At 37.5% G+C, this 23384-nt stretch overlaps 1 protein-coding gene across 6 annotated transcripts in view; it reads right to left on the reverse strand.

The window, feature by feature from the left end:
* The window catches only part of Itgb6 (integrin subunit beta 6), a 122915-nt gene that overhangs the window by 60018 nt on the left and 39513 nt on the right, over positions 1 to 23384 (reverse strand). Inside the window, exons 2-7 of one of the 6 annotated variants that reach the window (XM_048812359.1) lie at positions 13722 to 13773; positions 13310 to 13381; positions 13130 to 13205; positions 12320 to 12399; positions 9550 to 9754; positions 8649 to 8895 (exon numbers count right to left, since the gene is read on the reverse strand). In XM_048812359.1, coding sequence (XP_048668316.1) covers positions 8649 to 8895; positions 9550 to 9754; positions 12320 to 12399; positions 13130 to 13190 — 593 coding nt within the window. In that variant the 5' untranslated portion in view covers positions 13191 to 13205; positions 13310 to 13381; positions 13722 to 13773. Of the gene's footprint in view, positions 1 to 8648; positions 8896 to 9549; positions 9791 to 12319; positions 12400 to 13129; positions 13206 to 13309; positions 13671 to 13721; positions 13774 to 23384 lie in introns of those variants that run through there. The other 5 variants (XM_048812360.1, XM_015479222.2, XM_048812362.1 and 2 more) reach the window with 5 other exon arrangements.

Here is a 23384-nt window from a genome sequence, read left to right on the forward strand (position 1 = left end):
ATACATATATATGCACACATACATACACACACATGATGGAATATTACTTGGCCATAAAGAAAAATGAAATTATGATATTTGCCGGTAAACGGATGGTGCTGGATACTATCATGCTAAGTGAAATAAGTCAATCCCCCAAAACCATAGGCCAAATGTTCTTTCTGATATGTGAATGCTAACACACAATAAGTGGGGGGATGGTAGTGAAGAACAGAAGTACTTTGGATTAGACAAGGGAGAATAAAGGGAAGGGCAGGGGAATGGGAATAGTAAAGACTGTAGAATAAATCAGACATAACTTTCTTATGTTCACATATAAATATGTGACCAGTGTAACTGCACATCATGTACAACCACAAGAATGGGAAGTTATACTCCATGTATGTGTAATATGTCAAAATACATTCTGCTGTCATGTATAACTAAAAAGAACAAATAAAATATTTTTTAAAAAGATATTATTGAAGGTTGAAAAAAAAAAAAAAACATAGCAGGGCCTAGGTTCTAGAGTCCAACTCTACCATGCTTGTCTACATTGTTGGGGACCAGCCTGGGAATAAAACCCCCTGCTTATATCATGGTAGGATGAAATCTGCTCCTAATAGTAGAACATAAAGAGATGATCATGAGTTCAGCTACATTTTATCCTAAAAGTCAGTTACTAGCTGTGCCTGAAACCTTGAGCAAGTTACTTAACCCTTCTGAGCTTTGAGCTTTCATCTATAAAAGCAGGATAATGGTATTGAGCAGAGGTTCTCAAAGTGAGGTTCCTGGTACAGCAGCATGAGAATCACATGGAAAATGTTAGAAATGCAAAATCTGGAGCACTAGTTCAGACCTCCTGCCTTAGAAATGCCAAGAATGTGCTCAGCAACACGTACTGTACCAAACCTTTCTGACACACACTAAAGTTTGACAACCATTGACACAGAAGCACAGAGACAGATAGGAGCAACCTCCATTGAGGGTGTGGTGCGCTGCCTGGGAGCCCTGGTTGATTCTTGTGGAGCACACATAGGGCCTGGGCTTGAGCTTGCAGGTGCGGCAGGCTTTCTTGTTAGCACTTAGAGAGCAGGTGCATCTTTCAGGGTCAGACTCCTGTTACCAAGTTCATCTGCCTATACATCCTCATCATTTGTGAATTTTCACCTACTTACTAAAATTTATTTTTAGCAAATCAATACATAATTTTCTTCATCATTTGTAGATATACACAGAGAAGAAAAAAAAAGTGAGTCTCATTAACGTGCACATTACCTGCTGAGGTCAAACAAGATGATGTTTTGCTTTCTCGAGTCATCTCTCACAGTGTAAATAACGTGTGTCTTTTTATGGTCTATTTAGTGCCAGGGCTTTGTGTGTATGTGCATATATTCATTTTATTGATAATTTCTTTGTTTAAAATGGTCCCCAAGTCTGAGAACAAAGGGCTTATTGTCTAGTGTTCCTGAGTGCTAAAAGGTTGTGATGTGCCTCATGTAGCAAATATAAAATTCGTTCAAGTATTAGTTTTTAATATTATTGTCTGAGCAGTCAATAGTAATGAATCAACACTATCTATTAAGCAAGATGTTTTAAAATATAAACACACACAAAACAAGGTTATATATTGGTCAGTTGATTAAACTTATAACTAGAGGCTCATAGGATTCTAACCTATTTTTTCCTTTGGAGCAATGTTCAGTATTAGAATAACTCAGTGCCTGAGGCAAGTTTATAGAATGACTACCATAAGTGATGAGAATCGAATGTTCATTCAAATCAGAATGGCTGTGGATTCTTTTATACTGAGTAGTAAAGCTCTCACGGGGACCAGCAAGTTGATGTCCATGAGGGAAGTGATTTTCTTCCTAACAGTAGACTTTCAAGAAAAGAGGTCAGAATCCATTGTTTTCCGATGTTTCAGAACACTGAATGGCACAGCCTGAGCTGTCCTAAGATGGCCATCTCAAGAAGAAATGCTCTTGACTACATCTGGTCCCTCCCTCATCTGTGGTCAACCTCCTCACCTAACAAATGTTTCATAAGTCCTTTTAGTCAATGGGGCTGGAAACTCTGGAAGTGACTTGGCTGAGGTTCTTGGATGCCTATGTCTTCTGTGACCCTTCTTTTTTCTGTCTTCCCCCAACCCACCAGGACAATCCATTATTTCAGCTGTACCAACACAGATGGTTCAGTGCTGTTTCCAGGCCACTTTTTATATTTCTTTCTGATTCATTACATTTTACCTTAACTCCCAGAAGTTAATCTTATTCCCTTTTTAAAAAATATCATGTATCAGGTTTCTCTGAAACTCTGAAGTCTTGCCCACTGATAGTATCTACCTAGCAGGGTTGTTGTGAGGCTTGAAGAAACAAAATATGCAGAGAACACTGCACAATGAGCTTTTCGGGTTTGGGGCTTGACAAACATTTGCAATAAGAAACTGTACTTTCTGTTGTTTCTTACATCAATCCCATAGAGATTAGCACAGACCTCAGGACAATAATGAATGGATTTGGCTAATGATATCTCTAGAATGGTGTTTTTTTCCTGATTAAAAATAAATGCATTTTTTGTTCATTGAAAAAAAAATGAGGTTTTATATGAAAATGTGAAGAAGAAATTTTAAAAAGTTGCAATGCCTATGAGATATATCAGAGTTCAATCATTCCTCTTGCTGAGAATTTATTTTGAAATCTTTTGTTAATTAAATAATATGGTGATCCCTTTTCATATATTTTTGCAAACTAGTCTGTATCTTTGCTTAGAATAAATTTTTTGATGGGGAATTGCTGGGTTATTTTTTGGCCCTTATTTGCAAACTCTTTTCTGATCAGTTTGTATCAGCTGTCATTTTTGATAATTGTATGTGAGACTGTACCATTCAACAAAACAAAATAGCTGATTAGCTAAAATGAAATCTGAATTTTATTTTTAACTTTCATTTTATTACTAATGAGACTGACCCACTTGTCTATATTTATTGACACTTTGTATTTATTCTTTTACCAATTTGCTGGTTTATACTCTTTGCTTATTTTCTTAGTGGTATATTTTTTATTTTCCCATTTAATTTGAAGAACTCTCGGAAAAATATTAAACTTTTGTCTTTGATGTTTTTGATACATACCTTAAAACTTTTTATTAAAGTGAATTTTTTTCCCACCCTCAGATATGAGACATATTTTAAAGTGTGATATGAGAAAGAGCTCTAATTTTTTTTCCAATTGGTTAATGATGATAATTCAGCATGTGTCATAATTACTCCTGTAGTGACTGGAGTAGCTCTGAGGTGGTAGAAAATTCATTAAAATTAGAATAAAAAGACGGAACAGTTCTATCCTGGAGCAAGTTCATTAACATTGCTGGGCCTCAGTGCCCTTATCCATAAAATGGGTATGATAACATTTACTTCATGAAGTTGCTATGAAGTTTATTTCAGATAAAAAGCATGTAGGCTTATTTGTCCCTGGGACCTAACTATTCTTGGTATTTTTTTGTTTAATCTTTCATTTGGGGCTGTTGATTCATCCTGTACCAAGAGATATTGGAGCATCTCCTAGAACCAAAGAATTGGCAGTCCTACCTTCCTGCGAGAAATTTGGATCTTTGTTGGTTGAAATTATGTCCTGAGCAGATAATTCTAATTATTAGAAGTCCATGCTTTCGAAAAGTGGATGAAATCTTAATGTAACTCACTGAGCAGATTCATGTGATGGGAGAACATGTGGCAAAAGTAAAACAGAGCATTAGAGAGGGGTTGCTCTCCGAATTGGAACTGAAACCCTTAATTGGACTGGAATAGCTCTAATGAATGCTCACGTTTGGATATTGCTTTCTGAGTATAGCAAGTGTAGGGAGTAGGAACCTCTTACCAATGGAGGATTTTGAGTTCCTAGACAACAACGAATTTACATTTAAAATGTAGGATAATTGAGAAACACAATATAAAGAAGTACTACTTATATATTTTGTTAAATTTAAAATAAATATTGATAAAATATATCAAAGTGCATAAGTGCATTCTACTGTCATGTATAACTAATTAAAACAAATTTAAAAATTAAATGAGAAAATATTTTTTAAAAAGACTATAATGTTATATACTAAAAGATTAACATCATCTTTTTCTTAGGGTTAGGACTTATTTTGATTTTCTTCTTTTTGTGCACATGAACTTATTAACTTTGCAATAAGAAACTGTACATTCTATACTCAAATATGCTTTTGTGTATGTATATGTATAGGAAATCCATTTAATCCATTATTTCCATGGCTCTGTCTCCTATTTCATAAAACTACAATGAATTCTTCACCAAATTTGAGATAAAAAAAAATCATAACATAGTGTATGCGGATTGATGTTAAGAAGAAATTCTTCAAAATATTTGATGGAGGGAAAAGTTTAATTTTTATGCTGTTAAGTATTTAAAAATACATATTATGACTCATTTATAAATACGAAATGAAGAAAACTTTTCTTTTATTCTGTATCTTAGACAACAGCAAAGAGAACTCTTTCAAAACTGTAAGCTGCTTTAGCCTTCTTACAGGGTAAAATGAATTTTTAGTGCTTCAGCCTTCTTATGGTAAAATGAATTTTTAGTGACTCTCCTCCCAATAAAAATAAAAAATACTCCAAAAGCCATTAGAAATTAGATTTAAAAGGTAGCATTTTGTTGAGTGTGATGGTGCACACCTGTAATCCCAGCGGCTGGGGAGGCTGAGGCAGGAGAATCCCGAGTTCAAAGCCAGCCTCAGCAAAAGTGAAGTGCTAAGCAACTCAGTGAGATCCTGTCTCTAAATAAAATACAAAATAGGGTTGGGGATGTGGTTCAAAGGTCGAGTGTCTGTGAGTTCAATCCCTAGTACCAAAAAAAAAAAAAGAGTAGCATTTTTTCTTTCTTTACAGTGAATCCCAGGCTTCACACATGCTTGACAAGTGCTCTACCATTGAGCTACATCGCCAGTCCTAAAAGGGTTTGTGAAGAATGGTGCATAGACTCTGGGGTTCCTGAGACATTCCAGAGGGCTTTTAGGGTCACACTGTTTTCACAGTGTGTAAATATGTCATTTGCCTTTTTTGCTGTGCTATGATGATGGGAAAGCAGTAGTCAACTGCTGGTGCCTCAACCCGTGTCCAAACAGTGGCACCAACTTTACTAGTAGTTCTAATATATATAGTTCTAATATATATATATATTTATATATTTTTTACCAGCAAGCACTCATGATAATGATAAAAGCTATACTAGTTTCACTTGACTGTCCTTGCAAAATCACAAGAATCTATAAAAATCAGACTAGAATAAATGGGAAAATTTATTAAGGTTACATAAGTTAATGTGAAAAATCAATTGCATTCCTATAAATCACCAGCACACCATTGAAAAATGAACTTAAAAAAAAATACTCCTGGGAACTGGGTACCATGGTGCATGCCTAAAATCCAAGCTACTTGGGAGGTTGAGGCAGGAGGATTGCAAGTTCAAGGCTGACCTCCACAGTTTAGCAAGAACCTATCTCAAAGTAAAAATTTAAAAAAGGGTTGAGTATGTAGCTCAGTGGTAGAGTTCCCCTGGGCTCAATCTCTACTATTGCAAAAAACAAACAAATAAAACCCTAGGAATAGATAAAACAACACCAATAAAAAAAATCTCTACCCTGAAATTAACAAAGTGAAGGTATGTCATATGAAGTGACTGGTAGATTCAATATGCTTACGATGTCCAACCTCTTCAAATTGATCTATGGTTTTAATACATTTTCAGTCAAAATCTCAGCATATTTTTTGAAGAATTGATTCTAAAATTTATATGGAAATGAAAAGGATCTAGGATAGCCAAAAATAAGAGAATGAAGTTGGAGGACTTACAATCCCGATTTTAAAGACATCATAAGGCAAGAGAGTGAGGCATTAATGTTACATAGGTATAACCAATGGAGCAATGAAAGAGAATATGTCTGGAATTAGATGCACACATATATAGTTAACTGCTTTTAAACAAAGACAACAAGAATAATTTGATGTGGAAAGGCAAATTTTGGATCAACTGGATATCTGTTTGGAAACAAAAGATGAACTTAGAACTTTTATTCTCATTCCCAATGCAAAAACTCATTTGTAATCATAAATTTCCTAAATGTAAGTACTTTAACCATAAATCTAGGGAAAAGAAAAAAGAAGTCTTTACAACCTTAGAGTAGGCAAAAATATCTTGGGACAAAATATATACCAATCACAAAATTAAAAGTTGATAAATTGGACTTCATCAAAATTAAATACTTTTGTTTGACTAAAACCATTGTTGGACAAATAAATACACAAGCCACAACTGGTAGAAAATATTTGCAAAGCGTGTATGTTTGACAAAGAACCTGTATCCAGAATATATAAAGAACGCTTACAACACAATTTTAAGAAGACAATCTAATTTTTAAAAATGGGCAAAAGATATGAAGAGATGCTTCACACAATACAAAATGAGACTGCAAAATGAAAAGGTATTCAACATCATTTGTTACAAAGGAAACTCCAATTAAAGCTACAGTGAGATACCACTACATGCCTATTAAAATGGCTAAAATTAAAACGACTAATTCTTTTCGTGAGATGTAAAAGTGAGCATTTGTGCTAACACTAAGTGTTAGCATGGATGTGGATTATCTGGGGCCCTCTCACATTGCTTATGGAAATGAAAAGAAGTATATCTACTTCAGAAAGCTCTTTGGTAGTTTCTTTAAAAATTAAGAGTACACTTAAACAATTCAGCAATTCCAGTCTAGGTATCCATCTAAGAGAAATAAAAACAGACATCCATACACAGATGTATATTCAAATGATCATAGCAGCATTTTTCATGACAGCCAAGAAACGACACAACTCAAATGTCCATCAATGGAAGAAGGAATAAATAAAATGTAGCAAATCCATTAATGGACTACCTATTAAAACAAAAAGGAACAAATTTCCAGTATACACAAGATCATTATTAAATCTCAAAACATTACACTGAGCAAAAGAAGCAAGACACAAAGGTGTATACTATTTTATTTTAGCTGTATGAAATCCAAGAATAGGCAAAACCAATCTAAATTATAGAAATCACAAAGTGAGCACCTCTGAGGAAGTAGAAATGACTGGAAGGAGGCATGAGGAGAATTTCTGAGGTGATGAATATACCTATATCACGTTTTGGGTGTTGATTATACTGGTATATTCAATTATTAAGAGTCTTCAAACAGTATTTTTGATGTGCGTATTTCAAGTGCATGTCAATTATACTTTAAGAGGGTCAGATAGTGCCCTTAACTAATCTGCCCCACTTTTCTTCCTTTCTTTCTGCCTGGAGTGAAGAAATTATGCTTAATACCCTAGCAGCCTCTTGGACCATGAAGACAAAATCCAAGTGCTAAAGATGGTGGAGCAAAAAAAAAAAAAAAAAACACAGAAGTTGTGGATTTCTGGTGTTTGTGGAATTGTCACCCAAGCCCTGACTTCACTTTGTGTAAAAGAGAGAAAAAAAAAAAAAACTCTCTCCTTTTAAAGCCACAGTTTCTGATACTCTTAACCAAACACAATTCCTAAGAGTTATAATCAGTGGTACATAACTTTCACAGTTAAATAATTTTTACCTATGTTAGATTATAGTTGAGAAGTGCACTGATGTGTTTTTAAATACGATAGAAGCTGTTTGTCTTTTATAGGGATTGCTTGCTCTGGTGTATAAGAATATTAAAAATTAACATTTTAAAAATGATTTCATATATACGAAATGCATAGTAGTAAAGGGCTTGGTTTTGGATCAAACCAGATCTTGGTATACTTATTAGTCATGTGCCCTTGAGCAAATTATTAACCATGCAGAGCCTCTGTTACTTCCTCTGAATATAGGGCTAATGAAACCTGCCTTAACCTGCTGTCATTATAGAGATTGAATAAGGTCATGTATGTAAAGCCTTCAGTGCAGGGTCTGGCCCAGAGCAGATGGTGGCTCTTTCTCAATAGAAGGGTATTAAATAATTTGATTTTGAACATGTCATTGGCTGCACAGGTAAGCCATCACAAAGCTATTTGTCCTTGGCCATCCTGCATAAGACATGGTTTTAATAGCTGATTATAACACATTATAATAGAGTCACTGACTCATTTCCTGTGAATTTAGTAGCAGTGATGGCTGCAAAGGCCTTCTCCAAACAATGAGAGAAACCCACATTTCCCAAAGTACGTCAGAGGAAGCTGCAAAAATTATTATTTTGACAGAAGTCATTGCAGTAGAAAAAGACTCAAAACGAATAGAGGTTACTGTCAGACAGCTTCAGTGGTGGTCATTGGGGATTGAAGGTCTCCCAAGGGCAGGGAGGGGGATAAAATCCAATGGAATGTACAGCCCCCTTTGTCCACAGAACACAAACCTCCCTGGCCACGCCCCTGGCCACGCCCTCCATAGCTGGAGGCAGATGCTTTGCAGAGGCTGGAAGGCTAGAACCGCACATTTAAGATCCTCGGAGGCTGCGAGCAACTTGGGCATCTGAGAGAACTGTGAGATCAGACAGCCAGATAGAAATGCCAGGGAGTTAGCGAGTTCCTGGCAAGTGCGGCTCAGGGAGGGCAGCGGGGTATCGCTGTGGAAATCAGTGCACAGAGATGCCAGAGAATCACTTACCTGCAAGGGTTGGCAATTTCCTCTGGCGTTGTTTTCATAAAAGGGGAGACGGGTTTTTCCACAAAAGAGCCGAAGCCCAATCTAAAGTTGCTGGTTAATTTAGACATCTCCTTGGAAAGCAGGGAGCCCAGCTCTTTGATTGTGTTGAGGTCATCGTCCATGGAGGCGGAGAGATCCATGAGGTAATACAGGTCCACAGGGTAATCCTCGGTCTGGCGGACATGCACTTGCAATGTCTGTTCACCACCTGCAGAGCCCCACAGGGAAAGCAAATTCATAAAACACAGGAAGGTTTATTTGCAACTGGCTAATCTCCCCGCCAGCTAGCTATTTCTTTCCATTAAGAACTTACTGAAGATACATACCATGTGATGTACTAAGTGGTAGAGTTTATAAATGAGTAAGCCCACAAACATCTTTCAGCATTGAGTTTATGAGTACTGAAGAAATATAAGTTAGGATATTTTATATCTCCTGGGAAGAATTAGCATCCATTTAGATGAAAGATAAGCTGAACTTTTTTGTGTGTGGTTTTAGAACAGGTGAACAAAATAAAGGAGAGTTTCAATCTACATTTCAACTCTTGAAGAAATGTGAGGCAAATCTAAGCAACATTTGAGTAATTCAAATGGTTACTATTAGAAAAGACTTCTTCAGTAACACATTTGGAGTAGAAGTGGCCAATGTGAACAAAGAAAAATGTGAGCCCCGAAACTTCATATTTCCTTAAAAATGGGCAATTGGAGGCATAATAATCAATGATCTGTGACATGTAGCATCCATATTAAAGCAATAGCAATATTACACACATAGCATTATGTTTATTTACATGAATAAACACTTCTGTGTTTTTCTTTCTTCTGAAAGACCCTTCCCCTTCTGTTAAAAAATCATAACTTACCTGGTCTCAATTTAAGAATCAAGTTTTGAGGTGCAATCTGAACAATGTCAGAACTATTTTTCTGTCTGCCTACACTGAGAGGCTTATTTTTAAGGATTTCTATTTGGGAGACAGGGTTTTCGATGAAGGTTAATTGACATCCTTTGGCTAAAAGATTTGCTGGGGTATCACATCTTTCACCAACTCCAGATGGATGGGTAAAATTCTAAAAAAGAAAAAAGTAGAGAAAAAGAAGACAAATCTGCATTTCTTTATAAGATGGCAGTAATTAAAATTTTTTACATACTTTCCTAGTTAAGCATCTTGCCATCCTAAATACATCATATTCCTGTATGACTGACATTGATTGTAGGTCTAAAGCTAAGTTATAGTTGAATAGCCAGAGTGTTCTGCCAGCAAAGTTGTGAGTAAAGCTGGAGTCTCCTTTTAATTATGTTCATTTGAATTCATTAGCAGTTTTTTTTAAAGCTCATTTATTTAAAGATTCTCCTTTGCCATGACCAGATTCTTGAAATAGTTGAGTTCATCGAGTTGATATTTTTCAGTCTATTGTTTTTTTGGAATGACTTGTTGGTTCTTGGAATCCTAGGCCTGTCTAAGCTTTACAGTGCATCTATTACCAAATCCGGTAGCAAAGAGAGATTTTTCTATGTATTTCTAAAGGACAAGGATTATGACATCGCACTGTCTGATACTTTACTAGTTTTAATCATTGGTGTGTTGCCCTGATTAGCATTATTTCACTAAAACTGATCTCTCAGGGACCTTAAACTCAGTATCTTAAAGTGTTCTAGTTCAAGGTCTTTCCTCCAAGATTTGGAAGTAAGGAAGGGAATTAGAAGATGGTTTAAAGTCTGCTTTTCTGTACAGGACTCTGGAGCTTCCTAGGCCCCATTAGGTTCACATGAGCACTGAGGTATAGTATTTCCCAGAAGATATGTGGCCATTCCATTTTTGCAGCATCAAGAGCAGAAAAAATGGAGCCCAGATATACCTGTCTTACCTGATGGCAAGGCTACTCTACAGCAGGCACTAGGAAAAGTTGAACCCATTGACTCTCATGCAAACCAATGCCCATATTTTTCCTGGCCCCTTAGAATTCAAAGCCACTCTTGATGTTTTCACCAAGTAGAAAAGTTACCTTTCTTCTGAAATTAAATTTTGAGAATATAATTTGTTATCTACCAGTCAGGCCTTTGTGTATTTGAGGCTCTGGCAAACTCTCTAACATCTCATATTGTAAGGAAGGCAAACAGTGGCTGATGGAGGCGCCTTCACAATACAATGCAGTTGCTATCAGCTGTAGTCACAGCCTTTGCCAGAAGGTCAGGGGTGGTGTTAACCACACAGCATATTTTCTGTTCTTCCCATGCAGAAATCTATTTTACGTTTTGTTCCAATTACCTCAATTGATAAACTAATAACTACTTTTACTACTGGAGTGACCTCTTAATCTTGCCATAAAATTTGACAATCATTTAGCTACCAAGGGTCATCCACAAGTAAGGCTATGAGAAACTCTCTCAAATGCTAAAAAGTGCATTTAAACAAAAATTCTAGAATGATTTGCCATTTTCAGTCTCTGGAATGAAATTAATGCTGTTTTCTTTAGAACGCCAATGTCCAAAAAATTATGCCTACCCCCCACATTTACATTCTCAATCCTGAATTTGATACGTTGGTTCAAGAGAGCACAATTCCCCTGAATGCTGTTTTTGTGGCCCCTATCAGTCAAGGGAGTACTAGGGCAGTGTGCCAGGTTTGTGCTCTTTTTATTATTATTATTATTAATTTATTTTTATTTTTTAAATATATTATACAGGAATGCATTACAATTCTTTTTACACATATACAGCACAATTTTTCATATCTCTGTTTGTACATAAAGTATGTTCCCACCAATTCATGTCTTCATACATGTATTTGGATAATAATGTCCATCACATTCCACCATCATTGCTAACCCCCTGCCCCCTCCCTTACCCTCCCATGCCTCTGCCCTATCTAGAGCATGGGAAGAATAGATGTTTAGATTATCTTCATGAGATCCAGTGGGGAAAGACTTGTTTTAAAATTCAGAGTTAGTGCATCTCTTTCTTATCAGGACACCTCTGCAGATCACTCTATGGTGTCACAGCACCGGCAGTGACTTAGAATGGCTTGCTATATGCCCCCAGGCATCTTCATACTACATAGTTTTCAGTTTTAGATAAGGAATGTCTGTTTGGGGCTTTGTCATTGGTATGATACAGAGTGACTGAGCTCATGAAAATATAAGTTTTAAAAGAACTGAATAAGGCCTTAGTAGCAATGTTTTTCCCGAAACTAGAATGCTCCTTGTAGAAACTAGCAGTGGCTCACATTGGATCCTGGTTCCCGGATGGAATACAGCTATAGTACTGATATCAAATGTGTGTTTAACTTCAGAAAACATCTCCATGATTACTGATTGTCCAGAAAGGCTTGACATTTTACATTTAACTCATGAGAAATTACCTTAAAATAAGAAAAGGAACCAGGTTAAATAAAGGACTCTGAGTTAACTATTTTATTTAGAATAATTTGACATGCATTCCTTCCATGAATTGTGTTTGAAAGCAATCATGTGAATGCCACTTTGATCCACTAATACTTTTATTATCCTTTCTTGATTTGTTTCACTCATATAACCCCACAGAAAGAAGGACATTATCTGAGCTAACATTGAGGAAATCAACATAAGTGTAACTGCACAGAGCTTTTAAAAACATGTTGAGGTCATTTGTTTTACCTCCTGGGAACACCAGGCACACTGAGGTCCAATGAGTAAGCAGTCTCCACAGGTTTCTGCACCTCCCAAGGCACAGCCACCTACATTTAAATTTAGCAAGATGCAAGGAATTAAGTACACTTTCATTCATTCCATTTACGAGACTTATGCCTCTTAAATTACTTGAACAAAACAATATCAAAATGTATTTTTGTCTTCAAAAATCAATTCTGAAAATGCTAGCAACTCACATAAAAATTTACACTTCACATCTATCACGTTGAAAATACATGTGCCTTATAAGCCAAAAATTATCATCCTCTTCTTTTTTTTAAAAATAGCTAACTGTTGACAAATACAGAATCATCCTGTTTTTTATTCTTATTAAATACCTGTCATTTTAATTTTAAAATTATTTGTAACCATTTAAAATGCTTCTCTTATAAATGTGGTATTTCTGTTTGCGAAATAAAATCCTTTTTTCTCTCCCAAGATTATTACTCTCAAGAGGAAGAACTTATTGTATAATAAAACAGAAATTTCCAAAACGACTGTCATAAAGGCATTAAGAAGTCCTACTGTGCAGTAATGTTGTTTAATTCTCCTCATTAAAATGCCTGTGTAACCTTTGTATTTATTTACCTTGAGACTAGAACATTCACGGTGGGACCAGCCCTGTGTTTGCCTGTAATTTGTTAAAGTATTCACTCGGTGGCAAAAGAGCCATCAAACAGGTCAAATAAAAAATGACTTCGGCTCTAGTTTCTGAACCAAATGACAGGTTTGTCAAGCATATCGTGAAAGCAACATATCCGAGAACTTAGGTCTTACCTTGTGCATGATCATTCCTTCCTAGAAATAGAAAGAACAGGCAGAGCAGCTCAATCCCCATTCGTTTCAGTTCTCGCTGTGCAGATTAAAAAAATGAATTACCTTCAAGGTTACAAGACCAAAGCTGAAGATCGTTAAAGGCTTTCTTTCTTGAAGTGTAAAATATTAAATACTACTTACACTGCTTTGAAATGAAACTTGAGATGTAAATTAAAAAGCTTTCATTACGACTGAAATGAAAACAGAGGCTACCTGGACAGGTAAAGAAGAAAAGCTGTGTTTAAAAGCAACTTCAACATGATTTACTTCCTTGTTCTCCTTATAAGGAAGGCAGGTGTACAATCACCAAGAAGGTGGGGAAATTCATTCAGGAGAAATTTTTGTGTAAGTTCTATTAGTCTCTCTGCATCCTAGAGAAAGTTGATACCTTTAGTGAAATGTTGATCGATAAAATGTCAAAAGAACAACTGAAATAGGATTGCTTCTACAATGATTTTAATTTAATGAAAACAGCAAAGATGTGAAATAAAACATAAGCATTTAAGTTACAGGTAAGGAGGGTAAAAAAGAAAAACAAGCTAAATGAAAATACCTCAGGTTTCTGTATTCCATGTTAAAACCTCTGCAGAGAATTACAATAAAGTCTGAAAAATAAAAAATAAACAATTTTATAGGCAGACTAGAAGTTAGGGTTAGGGAAAACAAAACACTATTTTCTTATTTTTTTCATTGGATAAAAGACATTTCCCATATACTGTTCTTATTTAAAAGTTTATTTAGCTTGTTTTTCCATTTCCAGTGCCCTGGATATTGCCTCCATTTTAAAAATCCACTATTAGCTTGTTATTCATCCATTCATTCAATAAATATTTACTGAGTATTGGTTTTGTGTCAAATATCACTTTTAATTATATATATATATTTAATTTCTTTTAAAATATAAATTTATTATATTTATATAATGTGGCATTTCAATACATACAATGTATCTGGTAGGGTAATTAGCATATATATCACCTCAGATACGAATCTTTCTTAGTGTTGGGAGTGTTCACAGTCCTCTCTATTAGCTATTTTGAAATATTTCATTAATAGTTGTCAACCATAGTTTTCCTACTGTGCTTTACAATAGTTGGCATAATTTCTCCCTATAACCATTGACTCTCCTTTCTCCATCCCTCCCTCCCTCACATCCTTCCCAGCTTCTAGTAACCACTATTATATTCTCTACTTTTTTAAGATCAACTTTTTATCTTCCACACGTAAGTGAGAATATGTGGCATTTCTCCTACTGTGCCTGACTTATTTCACTTAATGTAATACCCCCAGTTCTATACATATTGTTACAAATGACAGAATTTTGTTCTTTTTATGGCTGAATAACATTCCATTGCGCATACAATACATTTTCTTTATCCCTTCACCCACGGATGGACACCTAGGTTGGTTCCCTATCTTGGTTAATGTGAATAGTGCTCCAATAAGCATGGAAGTGCAGATGTTTCTTCAACAGACTGATTTCCCTTCTTTCAAATATATACCTAGTAGTGGGATTGCTGGATAATATGATTGTTCTAATTCTAATTTTTTTTAGGAATCCATTTTCTTTTTCATAATGCAGATATTCTCCTTGAAACAGATTGTGTCCTTGAAAAAAAAATCAACCAAATACTGAACTCTTGCAGCAAATACTCCTGGAGAGCAGTGGGAAGAGACTCAAATTCAGACAGTGATCAGAGCTAGGATGAAGAATAAAGCTGGGTTAAAGGAAGGAGGGGCAGTGAGGAGGTTTATGCAGGAGAGTTGGAGAGTCTCCTTGACCAGTGCTATGTCACAGAGCTCTCGATGACATGGGTGACACAGGAAAGTGCAAAGACTCTGAGACTATAAGAAAGGAAAGGAAAAATGATGAGTTTTGAAGACAAAGGTCAGATTATACATAGTCTTGACCTTGAATTTTATTCTAAACAGGTTAGAGTGTCATAGGAAACCTAGAAAGATACGATGTAATTTACATTTTAAGAAAATCACTCTGGCTGCTGTGGAAGTTACAACTCGTGTGGCAAGGTTGGAAGGTGTTTGGGGCAAAACAATAACGTGTGGCTGTTGAGGACAGACACGGTGGTGGTTGTAACTAGAAAGAGGTGGTCAGGATATATTTTGAAAATGGACTGATTATGGATTGGATGTGGACATGAAAAAAAGGGAGAGGTTTTTGGTCTGAGCAACTGAGTGATACTCTTCACTGAGAGAGGTTAGGCTGGGTAAAGAGGATGTGAATAAGAACATGATCAGTTTGAGATCCTAGAAGATAACCAAATGCCACTTAGGCAACTGGATATGGAAGTCTAAAAAATGGGGACACGTTTGAAGCATAAACTGTAAAATTGGGATCATCAGCTTAGATTGAAATAATATGAAGCTGATGGTATTCAATGAGTCTGAATGAGATCCCCAGAGAAGTGAGGCTTTCCTAGGTCCTGAGTTGTCTGCACACAGACCTCCCTAATAGCTACTATTAGCCTCTTTGGATGCGCTGAGGTAAGGGATGCCCGGACAGCTGTCTATCTGCTCACTCTGTGGAAACTTCTCTGGGGTTCTGCTACCACCCAAAATCTCTTCCTCTTGGAAGACAATCAGACTACCTCTCCTGGCCTGTTTTGAAGTTAAGAGAACCCCAGTGACTAGCTCTTGCCAATGGAACATGAGTGGGAGTGGATAAAATTTCATTCCCGCTGCCAACAGGATGCAGGCAGCAACAAGGTCCTGGGAGAACTCCCAAGACCCAATTCAACCCATGAAATTGAATTTGTGCTTTACACTGAGTGCCCTGTGCCATCCTGTATAAAGACTTCCAGTAGTTTATTGTCCAGTATTGTTACAGGGCAGGCATTCAATGGACATTGAGTACATAGATGAGAACATGAATAGATGGTTTAGGAGGGTACAGAAAGCAACCAGGAGAGGCAAAACATGTCCCCTGCTTGGGCTATGATGAAAGCTTAAAATGTAGGGTAGAGAAAATGCAGAGAGGAATTTAAGAGAAAATATAAAGTGAAGTAATGGTACAACAAAACATTCTCGCACTCTGTTTTCATGTTGGCACTGCTCTGGATAACTGGTACCAAGCAGTAATACACAGGGAAGGCATAGTCTTGCTTCCTGAAGATGTAGTGCCTGGTGCCCTCCCCTGGGAACTGTTCTACTCATACCACTGTGGAAGGAGCAGCCTTGTTATCCATGCTTGCCAGAACTCTCAAGATGCCCTGAATGGAAACCATGTCCCCTTAACTAACCAGATTATTTTCCTCTGTTTCTGCTTGTTGTGGTTCACCTTATTCGTGGGAGATAAGTTCTAATTCCCTCAGAGGACGCCTGAAACAAAGGATAGGACCAAACCCTATACATACTATGTTGTTTTCCTATACATATGTACACACAAATTTAATGCCTTTTCTATCAGAATGTAATAATTATCACATACTATGACTGTAGCTTTCTCAGTTTGAGGTGTCACCTTGTAAGAAATAGAAAGTTTGGTGTTCCATTTTCACAATATAGTATTTAGCCTTAGTTAGGATGTAAGATCCAATGTAGCCATTTTAACTATAGCTCTTCCCTTTAACTGTAGCCTTTCCCCAATTTAAAATGAGCCAATCATGTAGATTATAACCCTGAGCTCCTCATATCAGAGCAAGGGGCAGTGCTGCATTAGGGATATAATCAGGTGGACTGTTCACTCACGTGTGCTTGCTTACCATAATCAGTAGCACGCCCTTTTGCAAAAGTAAAGTTTGCCTTGCCAAGCTACTTCAGTGCACATGTTTGATTCCTTGTTGGGCATGGGACAATTGGGGGGCGGTGTACCAGGGATTGAACCCAGGGGCACTTAATCACTGAACCATATCCCCATCCAACTTTAATTTTTATTCTGAGACAGGGTCTTATTAAGTTGCTTAGGGCCTCTCTAAGTTGCTGAGGCTGGGTTTGAACTCATGATCCTCCTGCCTCAGCCTTCCAAGCTTCTGGGATTACAGGCATGCACCATGGCACCTGGCACACCCTTGTATTTCTAACAATAGCAAAACTAAAATGAATTTCTTTTTCTTTTTTCATAGTTTCATGGACAGAAGATTTGTTCTTTCCATAGATCTTAGCAGCCTCAGCATATAAGTTTTTCCTTTCCTTATTAAGTAAGGACTTTCACCTTTTACTTTAAAAGAAGCCCTTTATGGCTTCTCTTTGGCATATCTGAATTATCAGCATTACTACTCCTGCACTTAAAGGTCATTTTTAAGTAAAATGTGGGTTACTTTAATACAAGTATTATGATACCATGACAGTTGATCTGATAACTGATCTGATAACTAAATCAGGTGGGTAGCATATAAAAAGTGGATACAGTGGACAAAAGGATGATTCACATCCTGTGTGAAACAGAACAGGATGGTAAAAGATTTCATTGTGCTATGTTTATATAATCCAAACCTTTTCTCTTTTAAAAAGAATTTCAAGGCATTGTGGGTTTAGCTCAGTGATAGAGCACCTGTCTCAAACTCATGAAGCCCTGGGTTCAATTTCTAGTATGACAATTAACAACAACAACAACAAAAAAAAAAAATTAAAAGAAGAAAAAAATTCAAATTCACAGGAAAAAAATCACTGCAAGTATTCATTTGCTGTTTGACATAGTAATATTTCATAAAACATTAAAAACTAAACATATTAAAATTGTTTAAAAATTATTTCATTGTGCTGCTTAGAATGAAACACAACTTAAAGTTTATGAATTATTTCTGGAATCATTCAATACTTTTGGATTGCAGTTGACCAGATAACTCTGAAACTTCAGAAAGCCAAACCATGTAGAAGGGAAGACTATGTGGAATTTGAACTGAGAAATATAGGCAGAAAAATCTAAAGTTTCATAACGGAAGGTGAAGCTGACAGGATGATCAGAGAGAGAGAGAGAGGGTAGGGGGAGAGAGGGAGGGAGAGACTGAATGTATCAGGCTGGAGGAAAGAAAGATTATGCTTCAGGTGTCAGTCCAATTTTAGAAGAGATCAGCAGCTATGTGGAGGCAGAAGCCAAAGGCAAGGGAAAGCTACACTGAGTAGAAAATGAGTGGGTTGAAGTATCTATAGAGAAGGATCCTGAGCTACATTAATTGAAAAGCAGTAGTCAGATCACAAACTCATTCTCCTGAGTTTCTCAAGCAGTCTCAAGTGGCTGTAATCCCAAATGCACTTCCAGGTTGGATCTCTTTAAGAACAGTTCTTCCTGGCTTTCTCCAGGACCCTGCTTTCTTTAGAGCAATATATACTGTTACAACAAATTCCCATTTCTTAGGGTGGTGGAGAGAGTTTCTGTATCCTTGCTATTGACACTTTTAGACAGGCTGGCTGAGCCCATAGGATACTATCTTAGTGTTCAGAGCTCAGGGAAGCAGCCCCCCTGCACCCCAGCCTCTCAGCAGCCCTTTGCTTGGGAGATTTCAAATGAGCTGTTTTCATCTGTCCCTGGCTTTAGAGAACCATACATACCTCTGGCTCACTGCATTCAGCTCGTATCTCTCCTGGAAACTGCCACTCAGCCACATCAAAAATTGACAGTGCAGGGCCTGCTTGGGTCTGACTCAGGCCCTCACAAAACACTCCCAGGAGAGGGGAAACCGAGTAAGCCTGGCCAGGAGCTATCTGGAACACTGGGAACCAGGTAATGACTGTCAACTTGGGCTGGGCTTTAACGTGCTCCTGCTTTATTCAAGCACCAATGACAAGTCTTCTACTTCTGTGTGTCTATCTGCAAGTACATCTCAGGAAGTAGCTTCAAGAAGACAGCATAGATGGGTGTGTTGCCTCAGAGTCTACCTTTGAGATAGCTCTGCAACATCTTACACAGTGGATTGTCTGCAGAATTCCATGGCTGACTTGTAGTTGTGTGTAACATAGGAAACAAGGAATTTGGAAGCTGCTATCTTTGACTCACATTTCAAGACATTCAGGAAATTTCTTTTAAAGAAGGATACATAACAACTTCTTGTCATCCTAGTATATAATACCCATAATATTCTAAATGCTAGGGAAATATTTTATGGCCTAAGCCTTACATTCTAGGCTGGGTTTGTTTGTTTTTGGTGTGTGTGTGTATGTGTGTGTGTGTGTGTTAAAATATACATAACATAAAATTTACCCTTTTTTGTTTGCAGTGCTGTCGATCAAACCCAGGGCCTCCTGTGTACTAGGCAAGTGCTCTACCACCAAACTCAAGCTACATCTCCAGCCTTCAAAATTTACTATTAAAAAAAAAAATTCAGCCAGATGCGGTGGCACATGCCTGTAATCCCAGCGGGCTTGGGAGGAGGATCGAGAGTTCAAAGCCAGCCTCAGCAAAAAGCAAGGCACTAAACAACTCAGTGAGACCCTGTCTCTAAACAAAGTACAAAAAAATAGGACTGGGGATGTGGCTCAGTGGTTGAATGCCCCTGAGTTCAATCCCTGGTCTCCCCACCGCAAATTTCAGACATGTAATTCAGTGACATGAAGTAAATTCAGATATTGTAAAACCTTCACCACAAGCCATCTATACAACTTTTTCATCATCCAAAATTAATCTCTGTACCCTTTACCTAATAGCTGCCCATTAATTGATTCCCCAATTAAACTCTGCACCCTTTACCTATTAGCTGCCCCCAGTAGCTGCCTCTCCTGCCACTGCCCTTCACCATTCTGCTGTCTCTATGAATTTAACTATTCTGTTATTTTATTTAGCACAATGTCCTCAAGGTTCATCCATGTTGTAGGATGTGTCAAAATTTCATTCCTTTTTAAGACTGAATAATATTTTGTTATATGGATATGCCATGTTTTAGTTATCCACTTATCAATCCACTTATCAAATGTCAATGGACATTTAGGTTATTTTCACCTTTTGGGAATTGTGAAGAGTGGTGCTATGAACATGGATGTATACATGCCTATTTTTTTCTAGAGCTCACTTTTTAAAGCCTTTAGATGCTCGTGTTGGGGGAAGGTCAGTGTAATGGCAAGAGTTTTGTTCCGGGTATAGAGAAACCTGTGTTTAAGTTGCAGTCCTGCCAGGTCCTGCTGTCTATCTGTGGGGATAATGTTTTTTTTATTTTTTCTCAACACATTTGTTTTCAGATTTTGAAACAATGATATTATCACCTTTAGGATCATGGTGAAGATGTGGTGAAGCAGCGCTGTGGTCAGAACTATGGGTTTGTATTCTGCGTGAGAAGTGAAGCTCTTGTGGAGTTTTGGTTGGATGCGAAGGAGCTTATGTTTGAAAGGATCACTCTGAGTGAACAGTAGAGGCAGCAAGGACAGGAGGCAGGGGGCTGACCAGAGGCTGCTTCAGCATCTTAAAGTCACAGATAATGAATTACTTGGACTATGGTGGACACAAGGAAAGTAGTTCAAAGTGGTTGGATTCTGAGTATACTTCTATGAGACAGGATATGCAAATGAATTGCTCATGGGGAGGGAGAGAAATCAAGGGATCAGGGATGACTCAAGGAGTTGTGGAGGCCCCACCTGATAACCCCACCATCTCTGACAGGTTGCTCCAGCTGCATCAGAGAGACATGGTACAATATCTGTCCATCATTGGAGTCACAATGAGCTCTGATCTCCTCCAATGACCTGTGGAGCCATGAGGAGTCATAACTGCAAAAGGTTCTCTGAGATAGAAGCAGAGAGGTCTGAATCATGCAGGCCAGTCCTCTATTGTGAGACTGCTTACATGCTTGTGCAAACATTCCTCCAGTCCAGTGAAAGTCTGATTAGCCAGCCTCTTCTGTTCTGGAATTCCCCATGACTTTGCACTGAGGGAGAAAAAGAAAATCTGGAAAATCCCTATGGTCTGTAGTCCTCCATGGCTGTGATGGTAGACTCACTAAGGTCAGTTTCATAGTAGTGCCCCTTAACAGATTTAAGTATGTCTCTCTATCTACGTGTATATTTGTCTATCACCTATCCATCTTCATTCTTCATGAGGGCATGTAAGAAGGAAGATGAGATGGAAATATTCTACTTAAAAACATTTCAAGAGGCTCTATAGGGAAGAAAATTGCACAGTGGAAGGACTTCATACTTCTTTTGACCTTAAAGATGGAATTTATGCAGCTGTGACAGTAGGGATGATTGTTACCCTTTCAAAAGGTGGGAGAAACGCTGACCAGTGATTGTTTGAGGAGCATCCTTGAGGAGATCGGTGGAGGATTTATTACTTTCTACTCCCATTTTATGGACTTTCCTGATTGTTTCTGATGTCTACTCACTGAATCCTGTCTGAAAGTTTACCCAAAATCAAATAGAGTAAAGGATTGAGTATGATGTGAACACCCTAATCGTTAAAAAGGCTAAACAATAAATTATTCTAACAAGCTAATCAAAATGTCATTAAGCTGGTGATGTCTGAAGAATTAGAAGAGGAGAAAGAAGAAAAGCCTTTAAAAGCAAATACAGCTGGCATCTAATTAAAGATGGTATGTTGGGTTTTTACACTGCCACGGAAGTAAGAAATCTATATGTTGTCGGGCATAATTACTTTCAGACCAAAAGTGATTTCCCTGAGCTGTTAGATGTGAGAGACTTTGAGGGAGTAGAAAACCCACCTACAGGCAGTGCTATCTGTGGCCTCCTGGCTACTCTGGAGGAGCCTCCCTTGCAGCTAATGCTGGAGCCCCCTAGCTGTTGAGTGTGTAACAGGCTGCTCAACCCAGGCAATGCTGCTAAAGGCTCAACAGTGATTTCAATATTGGAGTAAGGAAGTGAATCTTTTTTATATCAAGGAGTTCAAAATATGAAAGTTTCAACAACAACAACAACAATCCCCCCACACACACACATACAGTAAAAGCTTTTTTGATAGAAGAAAATTGTTGTTAAAAACAAATATTTCGAGAGATAGTGGGGGGCAAACTTCATTACATATTGATGAAATTGTTATCTTGAATTCCCAATAGCATGGAATGGTGACCAATAGTGTGGAAAATGCAGTTGTCAACCCCGGTCTCAGAACAGACCTTGGTGGATTATTGGACATTTGTTGCACAGTATCAGTTGGTCTTAAAATGGTTTATGGCCTTAACTTTAGGCAATCAGGATTAGGAGGATGGGATTTAAATGTTAACTGACAGAATGATTTATTTTTATGTCTGTCTCTAGTGGAGAAGCACGGTTTCCCAAACTGTGTTCTGAAGGAAGCTGTTAATCCTTGTCCTGATAATGAATATGTTCCTATAGTTTATTTAATATAGACTATTAAATCCCCCTATCAGAAATTCATGATACTCATTAATCTAGTAAACATTTCAAGAGGCTCTATAGGGAAGAAAATTGCTAATCTTTGCTTAACAATTAAACAAAATCCCATTTCCCCAGGAAAGTGTTTTTCTTCATGCACTTATGGGCATCCCTGCGTTCTTTCTCACCTAATGTAGTTTCAGAACTGCTAATGGTGAGAACAGATACACTGGAAGCATTGTGGGATTCTATGTAGCCTACCATCAAGGAAACACAGAATTAAATTTAAACGTTGTCTCATAATAGTGTAGCCACATTTCTTAAGAAAAAACCCAGGTGTGAAATCATTTGTTCACTGCTCTCTTTCAAATACATTCTTCAATTCAAAGACCTTTCAAGATGGGTTTTCTGGGAGAAAATTCTCCAAGGGAACTCAGAAGGCAGATCCATTTTGTTGATAATTCAGACAAAGTACTTGGGGTGGTGATACCTCATTATAAATCTCCAGACTCAGACTGGGGCTTTGACCTTGGCTACTTAAAAAGTCCGGACACTGAGAGTTTTAGTATGAATGACCTAGGCTGGTTTCCCTTGAGAAATGGGCTCCAAGCACAGTCATCTGTTATTTTCCTGTGATGTCCCCTTCTCTGGGCAGAGGAATCAGTTGCTGCTTATGCCTCTCATTGTCCTTTTTGCTATGTCCCCAAGCTCTCATCTGCCTGTGTGTCTATCTACCTGATTCACTTATAGAAGGTCCAGAAGAGTAGCTCCCTTAAAGCAATAGCACTCTCCTCTTGGGGTAGGGCACACCATTTCAGGTGATAAAGTGTGCAAAATTTTGTTCCCAAATTGTCTCTGCTGCTTTCTTAGTATCTTAAGATGCAGACTTCACACAGGTGGGACCAATCTGCTTGAATCTGAATGTCCTCTCTTGATATTAGATCATTCTCTTGAAAAAAAATCTTTACTTCTTAGAATGATTGGT

The sequence above is a fragment of the Marmota marmota genome, unplaced genomic scaffold, assembly GCF_001458135.2.
Source record: "Marmota marmota marmota unplaced genomic scaffold, marMar, whole genome shotgun sequence".
Classification (NCBI taxonomy): domain Eukaryota; kingdom Metazoa; phylum Chordata; class Mammalia; order Rodentia; family Sciuridae; genus Marmota; species Marmota marmota.